This window comes from Rutilus rutilus (genome assembly GCF_951802725.1).
Source record: "Rutilus rutilus genome assembly, chromosome: 15".
In the NCBI taxonomy this organism is placed as follows: Eukaryota; Metazoa; Chordata; class Actinopteri; order Cypriniformes; family Leuciscidae; genus Rutilus; species Rutilus rutilus.
Window position 1 is genome coordinate 6,626,990 of NC_140220.1, and position 10,224 is coordinate 6,637,213.

The following is a 10,224-nucleotide window of genomic DNA, read 5'->3' on the forward strand; positions in this document are numbered from 1 at the left end:
TCTTCTAGACACAAACTTTGTTGTATTATTTTCATGTTATCACTGTGAAGCTGCTTTGACACAATCTGTATTGTTAAAAGCGCTATATAAATAAAGCTGACTTAACTTGACTTCACGAGTTGTCAGCTCCATCTTATACCATCATATGTATGCACATAGAGTGAGCGCATTTAGCCCAGCACACAGCGTTGTTTTAGATGTTCGACAAGTTCCGTCGCAAAGTATATGTCATAGAAGCTGGGGTGTTTTTTTATTTTTATCTTTAGGTTCAGTGTTAAAAATGACAGTGTGAACGCTAAGCGAATCAGGACTAAATGTATCGCTTTCTTTTTTGGTCTGGACCAAAAGAAAGGGTGAACACTTGCTATCAGACTCCGAATGCTGGATGTTCAATCATGTTAAAATGGTCTAATGATTATGTGTTCCAATTCCATTTTGTTGCATGTGCAGAGCGCTTACAAAGAGACTCTTCTGATTAGCTGTATTCTGTCGTGTCTCTGAGTTTTGCATCTGGTGTGGACAGACAAATTACTTGTTGCTGGAATCTCGTCACATCGTATCTAGTTAAGACACGGGCGTTAGATGTCTACGCCTCAGATAGACTTATAATATAAAAATGAACATTTTATGAGCTGTTATCTTTGTTTTGATATGGACAACACTGAAATGAAATTATCTGTCCAGAACCGAAGACATTGATGTAGATTAGACTTGACTGAACTCTGTGTGCATTCATTCAGAAAGTTCACCATTCACAATGTGAATGGAAAAGATAAGAAACAGCTACTTTCATGGTCGAAACGTCAAGGTTTTTTCCTCTATTAATCGTTGAATCTTTAAATCTCAGTGCAAAGTCAAATTACCTTTTTTTTGTATTGATTAATAAAGCAGTAAGTCATGATGAAAGGAGACACGTTATATTGATGTCAGCATTGATTAAGGGTGATTAGGCACGACACACAGCATTGGCCGCTTATAACTGCCGAGTAACATGATTGGAAATCAATTTAATAAGCATTCTGACCTTTGCCACATTTATAATGAATTTGAATCGTAAGGCCACTGATTCAGTGTATGGTGCAACACTTGCTGCATTCATAAAGAATTTAATAGATGTGCACCTACATGTGGGTCTACAGTATATTGGATATTTTATAGTAGTTATTGACAACACCAAGACTAATGCTTTGATTTGCATAAACTGATGAAAAATGTATGCAGCTTGGTGTAAAATGTAAAGATACTACTGTTAAAAAGTTTGGGGTCGTGTTGTTGCAAGAATTCTCTCATCAAGGCTGCATTTATTTAATCAAAACTACTGTAAAAACAGGAATATTATGAAATATTACAGTTTTCAGTTTGAATTTATTTTCAAATATCATTTATTCCTGTGATGCAAAGCGATTCATCCAGTCTTTAGTGTCACATGATCCTTCAGAAATCATTCTAATATGCTAATTTGCTGCTCAAGAAACATTTCTTATAATTATTGACTGTTTACTGTCACTTTTGATCAATATAACTCCCTGAAGTATTCATTTCTTTTTTTTTAAGTCTTACTGACCCCAACACTAGTGTGTTTAAATCATCTAATCTAACACTAATAACCCTTATTTTATTTATATTATTTTTCTTAATATAACACTGTTGTTTGTGCTCATTCAGATCAAAAAATTAACATGCATGCTTTCATCTTTTCATCTTCAAACAGAGACCATTTGCTCTCCCAGCAGAATACAGATACATTTTTATCTAGATCATCGATTGGTTCAAATATAGGTCCGTTCTCAGTCACAGTGGGGTTTAATTAGGACCTTTATAAGGTCAGTCTACACAATCCTACATAATGAGCTCCTAGCTAGTGTATATGCACGTTTGATGTATGTAGCAACCTGTATGCCTGCAATTACACTGGCATGCTTGATACTTTGAATACTGCAGATATGTCTTTTTGAGCTTGCCCACATATGCATAAAATAGATTCCATTTTACGTTTGGTTGCGTTGAGGTCTGAGAGCGCCTTAGTGCCATTTAAATGATTATTGAGTGTTAACCTGTAATGAGTGTGGGCCAGTGGAGGCGAAAGCTGTGGTAATTGAAGCAGACACGGAAATCCATCTAATGCACACAATCCATTTGTTTATACTAAATCAGATCTGCCAGGTAGATTCCACAAGCGTTTGGCATAGCAGTTAAAATAAAGTAAATCTAATATAAATCTAATAAAACTGCATTTAGCCGTTTCACTTTCTGAGCTTGTGGTTCTCAACGAGTGGGTCACGACCCAGAAAATTAATCATGCTGATTGTGAATAATAAAATGCAGCTCATCATATAATTGTGCATAGTTAGGATAGAAAAACAAGTAGCTCTTCAAAAGCAAGGAGACAACGCTTCTATTGTCTTTTGTTATTAATGTCAGAGGTTGTGCATCCAATCAGACTTTACAGTACTTTATATTATTAATACATTATTTTAGCAATTTGGTACAGTGCATTTCAAGTCATACGCTTTGATGATAAAATCTGTCTGTCTGTCCATCTATCCATCGGCATATTTTGCCAGAATGGTTACTTTTTCGTTATCATGGTTTAAAAAGATCATTCAGACAGATGAGCAAGTATTATAGTTTATTTTATATATATATATATATATATATATATATATATATATATATAAATATATAAATATATAAATACATACATACATACATACATACATACGCATTAGAGACTTCTTTCAAAAATATTAAAAAAACGTAATGTTTCCAAACTTTTGACCTATACTGTATGTATGTGTGTATATATATATATATATATATATATATATATATATATATATATATATATATATTAGGGCTGTCAAAAGATTAATCGCGATTAATCGCATCCAAAATAAAAGTTTGTGTTTACATAATATATGTGTGTGTACTGTGTATAATTATTTTGTATATATCAATACACACACATGCTTGTATATATTTAAGAAAAATGTGTAATTTATATATATAAAAAATGTATTTTTAGATAATATAAATTATATATAAATATATACAGTATATGTATGCAAATATTTCTTAAATATATACATGCATGTGTGTGTATTGATATATACAAAATAATTATACACAGTACACACACATATATTATATATATATAATAATTTTATTATTATTGTTATTATTATTTTTATTTATTTTTTCTTCTTTTTTTTTCTCATTTTGGAACTCTTTTGTTTTTATAAACTAGAATAAGGAATTTACCATTAGTGGACATCTTGTTAGAGACTCTTTATAATAAACTGTTGAGTTCCTGAAACGTTTTTTGTGCGATCCAAAAAACACACTACATTTTGAGCGATCAGTCCATTTCAGTTCGAGACTGTTTCTGTTTATGACCGTGACTGTTGTTTTTATCTAAAAGCAATTGGTTGGACTGAATTGGTTTCAAATTCAATATGTGCTCCAAAGCACACTTAAAATGTTCAAGGTTCAAAACAAGTTAACGTACACAATTAATTAGTTTACTAATCATGACATAGTGAAATAGTTCAGATGCATTTTCTTCTCTTTTTTTTTTAGGACTACGAATTCCTCTACAATAGCGGCGTCAGCAGTATCTTCGGCCCAGGAACCAGAATTCCTCAAGCAGCAGTGGAGGTTCTCGACAACATTGAAAAAAGCCTGGAGAAGAACCGACATGCCATGTAACCAGAGAACAGTCAGATTTTGTTCTTCCCACACACTCAACGTCTCAAAATGCACTTAAGCTTTGAGCAAGACGGCAATTCAATATGATATTGACATGAGAATAATTAGAACCCTTTTATATTCCAACAGATATCACAACATGATGAAATCAGTTTGAAATAATTGACTCTCAGAATTGTATTTGATTTGAAAACATGTGAAAGCAGTCATTAGTTTTGTCTAAAATGTGTATAGTTTGACATAATGCATTAAACTCAGTGTTGATGTGGTCACCAGCCCCTTTCTTAACCATCATTTGGTATTTACAGATCTTGTGTAATTTTACGATATTTTCCTCATCAGAGTGAAGCTGTGTAAATACCGTAAGCACAGTAATGTATTAACTTGGATAGTGCGTTTTAGATGCACAGTAATAGAAGCTGTCTGTCTTTGCTCAACGTGGCCTTATGGACTTTTTTTGCATGGTCTCTATCTTATTGAGCACCATCTGTTTCAGCTTTTGGTAGAAAAGAGCACGTGGATGTTAAGATTATGTTTCTACACGGGCATGAAACCGTAAACCCTCAGTGATGTGAAAGAGAGCAGCTACGTCTGCTTCCTGTGACTTTCTCTGATTTTACTGCAGTACTAGATAAACCTTTATTTAAATATATGTTCATGTGAACTAATCCTAATTTAAAAATTTCACATTCAGATTTCTGTTTTGAAAGGAAGTTTCCCGTCACACTAAACGGGAGCAAATCTCAGCAGTCACTTCACATGATCCTCATGTTAATGCCGGTGTTTAGTCCTCACGTAGCGTTTGTCTGCTCCGGCTGCGTCACCCTCTCTCTCCCCCCACCCCCCACAAAAAAAACGAAAGAACCCCGAAAATGACAAGACGTGATTGAGTCTGGCGTTTTGTTCGCATGTCCCGTTGGCTGTGAGATTCGCAGAAGCCGTCAGGAGATACACTCCTGCTGTGGGCCTGTTTATGTTGTTGACAAGTTCATGCAGCAATTTACTAATGTTCTAAAAATACTTTTTTTTTTCATAAAGTGAAAGAAATAGAGGGTGTGCGCCCATGGTGGAGAGAGGGTGGTAAATACTAATGTGTTTGTTTCCCTTTTGTAGTTGTTTTGTAGTTGTAGTTGTTTTTTTTTTTTTTTTTGAGATTTTTTTTGACCTTGTTGTATCTGGTAGAAAGACTTGAAGCGCCATCATTTGTTTTCAGTGTGAATCCCATGAAAAACACAAAACACGACTAAAACGGGAAAGAGCTTTACGATTGACTGTACATCTAGATTTGACAAGAAATCTGAGGAATATTTTTACAGACTGCCGAAAGCTACAGAGGTAGATTATGGGATTGCAACCTAACGAGATGAGTGGCCGCGCCTTGGGAGGCGGGATCTGCATCAGTAGTGAAGGGATTGAAAGGATCAGTGGACCAGGCAGTGAAAGGATTTGGATTTGCAGTTATCATTTTGTGTCAATATCCTGAATTTGGGGTAAAATCATACCATATACATTGTATTGTTATATATTGTATTTACAACTCCTCAATTAAATATTACCATTGTATATTCTGCAAAATTGGATGTTTTTATTTAAAGGGGTGGTTGAATATGATTTCACTTTTCTAACTTCAGTTAGTGTGTAATGTTGCTGTTTGAGCATAAACAACATCTGCAAAGTTACAACGCTCAAAGTTCAAAGCAAACGGACATATTTTCTTTTAAAGAAATTGCTTTTTAAGGACTACAACAAACGGCTGGTAGGGACTACACGACATTCCTCCTGGGTTAGTGACATCACCAACCCTAGAATTTACATAAACCCCACCCCCCGAACACCATTTATAGATTATCAAGACAGAATCTGCTAATCAATGACTAGAAGATAACTACACATAAGCTACATAAATTCATCAACTAACCATTCAGAAACGTCCTGTTGCTTCTACATGTTGTCACTTCTTCTTGAGTCTCTCCATCATTGTCCGGTTTGAACATAAAAAGGCTAAAAGTTTTTGAAATTTTCAGTGCATGTCTGTGTGAGGTAAAAGGACACGAGCTCTTGAAGCTCCGCCCTCTGTGCAGGGAGCAGCAGCTCATTTGCATTTAAATGAACAGACACAAAAACAGTGCGTTTTTGCTCACCCTCAAAAAGTGACAACTTTAACATGCTATATACAAATATCTGTGGGGTATTTTGAGCTGAAAATTCACATACACACTCTGGGGACATCAATAACTTATTTTACATCTTGTAAAAGGGGCATTATACCACCCCTTTAAACACTGACAAAACTATATATATATAGTATATAACATTGATATAAGTGATCACCCGGATTTAGACCTACCTATATTGTATTTATAAAAAGCGTTCACAGGCAAATGCTCTTTATTTATTTCCCCGGCGTTAAAATCAGGCACATATAAATGTCAGGACACACGATTCCTGGCTGCACGTCAATATTCATGGATCACTGGATCTTTGGTAAGTTGGAACACTATATCGAACCCAACCTTTAGTTTAAACTGATAATACTTTTACTCGTGTTTTCGCAGTTTTCCCCTATTAAATCCAGTCATGCAGCAGCTTAACAATTGTATCATGGGTATCATACCCTTGGGTATCAAGGGTATCATGTCAATGCAATACCCTCTATACATTCTCAAAACAGCTCAAACCAGTGGCCATTCTCCTCTGAACTCTGGCATCAACGAGGCATTTTCACCTACAGAACTGCGGCTCATTGGATATTTTCTCTTTTTTGGACCATTCTCTGTAAAACCTAGACATGGTTGTGCATGAAAATCCCAGTAGATCAGCAGTTTCTGAAATACTCAGACCAGCCTATCTGGCACCAACAACCTTACCACGTGTAAAGTCGCTTGAATCACATTTCTTCCCCAGTCTGATGCTCCGTTTGAACTTCAGGAGATCTTCTTGACCATGGGCAAATTCAAAAAGTGATGCTCCCTATTCCCTACTTACTCCGAAAGGCAGAGCCATTGAAGTGCGGACTTTGGAGAGAGCAGGACACTTGAGCTTCATTATGAATCCATTTGGAACGCACTTGATGAAGGGAGCAATTAAAGACCACTCAATTTCCCCATTAGCTTCACATGGAATGTTATCAAAACAAAGCTAGGCAAATAAATGTACATTTATAATGAAGCTTTTAAAATATACTTTATGTGTGTGTTCCCGATCTGCTCTTAAACATAAGGCATTAAATACATTTCTTACCTGTAAAACTTTTTTTTTTAAATGCTTGAAGAAAATGTGTGTAATATATCTCAGCAAAACAATGCAACTTTTATTATTCTGTTTATACGTTAACTCCTACTCTCCCGCCATATCTAGATTTAAAATGAATCGTGAGGATTCGCCACCCTGGGTCACATGACCATAAAAGATTAAATTACTTCCTTGATGTGACCATCGCATGTTCCCTTCGCTAACGGACTTGTGGAACGGCTCTTTGTGAAGGGATTCAGTCAGTTTGCAATGCCCCTCATGTCTACATGCCTAAATGAGTTGCTGCCATGTGATTGGCTGATTAGATATTTGTGTGAACGAGCAGTTGAACATGTGTAACTAGTGAGTGAGTGAGAAATTGTAGTTATTTTGTAATCATGATGGATACATCTTGTATAAAATTGAGGAAAAAAAGATTTGTTTCACAAATGCAGCTGTGGGCCTTAAAAGTCAAGTAACCTAACCTATAGTAACCTAATAAATCTTTAGAGAGCATTACATAAAAGCTCTGAGTTGATCATTCTGAAGTTTCAGCCTTTTGGCTGACAGGGAAGATGACATAGAGTTCAAAGCAACTGCACTGCTAGTGCAAAATTAGCTTTTCATGTACTTTACTGGGTGAGATGCTGGAACATTCCAGGAGTCTCAGAGGAATGCTATGAGATAAACACATCCAGATTTCAGTCTACTATCTTGGAATGGCTCCTCAAGAAATATAGAGAGTATGTACAGTAGAGCATGTACATGTTCTCAAGTATATGTACAGTACCCTTGAAAATCAAGTGGCAAGTTTGGTCCCACTGGGTGTTCGGTGTCTTTAACTACCATGTACTTGCGTCCAATTTTTATTTATTTTTTGGTACAATGTACATATTGTGTTCATGTTGTATTGCTTCAATTGAGGTGGAATACGGGTAAGGTTAGGGACAGGTTTGGTGGTATGATTGGGTTAAGATCTAATTACATGCAGGTTTTTAAGTAAAACAATATGATTATCAAAAAAAAAAAAAAGAAGCATGCTTGTGATGCCCTTGGTCAAATTGTCACGTCAAGTTTATTTCAATATAGTGTTTTATACAATAGACATTGCTTCAAAGCAGCTTTGCAAAATTAGTAAGTATGGGTAGCAAAATTCAGTTATCAGTAGTTTCAGTTGCAAAATTCAAGTGCAAAATTAAGTACTTGAGGGACCAGAGGGATATTGAATTGAAGACCAGATGCAAAAGCCTCTAAGTCCGTCTAAAGTGTTCGTTTGATATTAACATTTTTCTCAGGCTCCTATGTATACCGGCATTTCTGAATGGGCTGAGGCTGGGATTTAGTGAGTTTGAAGTGAAAGTATTTGATGAGCGTATACTATGTGCGGAGAGCATTCACTCAATATTATTATCTCATTTTTGACAGAGATGGCTTTTAGAGGTGTTCTTTTGCTTCAATTGTTAAACCTAAAAGTTGTTAAGCCAGCCCAGTTTTAAAATTCCGCTTCAAGAAAATCTCTTTTCTAGGAATGGAGCCTTTGAAAAGCTTTCAGAGGGGATGTTGAGCGCGGTCAATACTGGCCATTACTCACATCTTAAGTGGTGTGTAATTTTTTCAGGTTAAACCTGTTATCTTAAGTGGTGGCTTGAGGTGAGCACATGCAAGTGAGGTTCATTTTCACTAGCCTAAGCTCTGATTGTCATGGTAATGCTGATGTCAAGGGGAGATGGCTCTGCAGCACAGGTTAATCATTCAAATTATCTGCAGATCTTTGTTGAAATGTTCGAAGTGCAGTATAAATGGGGTCAATGGGGTATTGATTGCCGACCCCAACATGTCCCTGTATATTTCGTTATCATACATTTTCAATGAACTTCTTGATGTTTAATGGCTCGTTGCTTTATTACCATTTCTGTTTTTGAGCCAAAAAGCTGCATGTGCCATTGTTTGACAGAGTTCCCAGAATCCCTGCACCCATATGATAAACACTGAACCATGTAGATGCTAAACCATGAAGAGGTAAATAGTTTTATATCTGTTGTTTTAATATATAGTTTTGTTTGACCGTATCTTTTTTGCTTCCTTCCTTCTTTTCTGTTAATGTGTTCTAGTAGTTTTCAGTAGTCATGAATAGCATTTTTACTGCACTTATTAATTTTTGGAGTAGTGTCTGTGTCCATGTTCTTGTATATACAAAAACTAGGCCAAAAATGGAGAAGCCATGTGTGACAAACTAAGTGAACCCTTACTGCTTCCATAGGAATTAAGAGGGCAAGTAGCAGTCAGGCGCTGCTAATCAAATTAATCATCAGCAAGCATGACCACCACTAAAAGCAGAAGTTTTGGCAGTGTTCTGGTCTATTCATGTGTGTGTTAACACAATAACACAATAACACAAGGAGGAAAGACATCAGCAATGATCTTAGAGAAGCAATTGTTGCTACCCATCAATCTACGAAGGGTTACAAGGCCATTTCCAAACATTTTGAAGTCCATCATTTTACAGTGAGAAAGATTAGCCTTATTCAGTGGGAAAGTGGAAAACATTCTAGACAATTGCCAATCTTACTAGGAGTGGACATCCCAGCATATTCACCCCAAAGTAAGACCTGCTCAGAGAAACTGCAAAAAACCCAAGAGCTACATCTCTGACTCCGCAGGCCTCAGCTGGCATGTTAAATGTTAAAGTTCATGACCGCACAATTAGAAAATACTGAACAAGTAGGGCATGTTTGGAAGGGTTGTCCGGAGAAAGCCTCTTCTCTCTATGTGTTGTTTTATTAACAAAGTTCGGGAGAAGCACGTTCAGATAATTAACACGAGTGGAGAGCACTCAGCAATCAACGATAAGAGGTGTTTATATATTCCGCAGTCTCACCTCAATTCATTAACAGTTTAGCAGCATCCCTCCACCACCCCTTCTCCACACTTCCAGTCTTAACCATTTACATACGGGGGAGTACTCTGGGTTCAGGCCGAACTCCGAGCTCGGATCCCTCCCCCCGGACAGCACGCCAAATACGCATTCAACTTTACTCCCTCTAATTGTATGTAAGTGTGAACTCGTGAAAAAGAACATGGCAGCATGGTTTAGGTTTGCAAAGTTGCATCTGAACAAACCTCAATTGACATTAAGACTTCTGGAACAATGTCCTATAGATAGACAAGAGTAAAAGTGGAGAAGTCTGGCCATAATGCACAGCACCACATTTGGCGAAAACCAAACACAGCATATCAGCACAAACACCTCGAATCATTTGGGCTTGTTTTGCAGCCACAGGATCT

At 36.5% G+C, this 10,224-nt stretch overlaps 1 protein-coding gene across 4 annotated transcripts in view; it reads left to right on the plus strand.

The window, feature by feature from the left end:
- Positions 1 to 5,273, plus strand: part of mmut (methylmalonyl CoA mutase) — a 32,695-nt gene extending 27,422 nt beyond the window's left edge. For all 4 annotated transcript variants that reach the window (XM_084431555.1, XM_084431552.1, XM_084431553.1 and 1 more), the window contains exon 13: positions 3,580 to 5,273. In XM_084431555.1, coding sequence (XP_084287681.1) covers positions 3,580 to 3,708 — 129 coding nt within the window. In that variant the 3' untranslated portion in view covers positions 3,709 to 5,273. The remainder of the gene's footprint in view (positions 1 to 3,579) is intronic.
- The last annotated feature ends 4,951 nt before the right edge of the window (positions 5,274 to 10,224 follow it).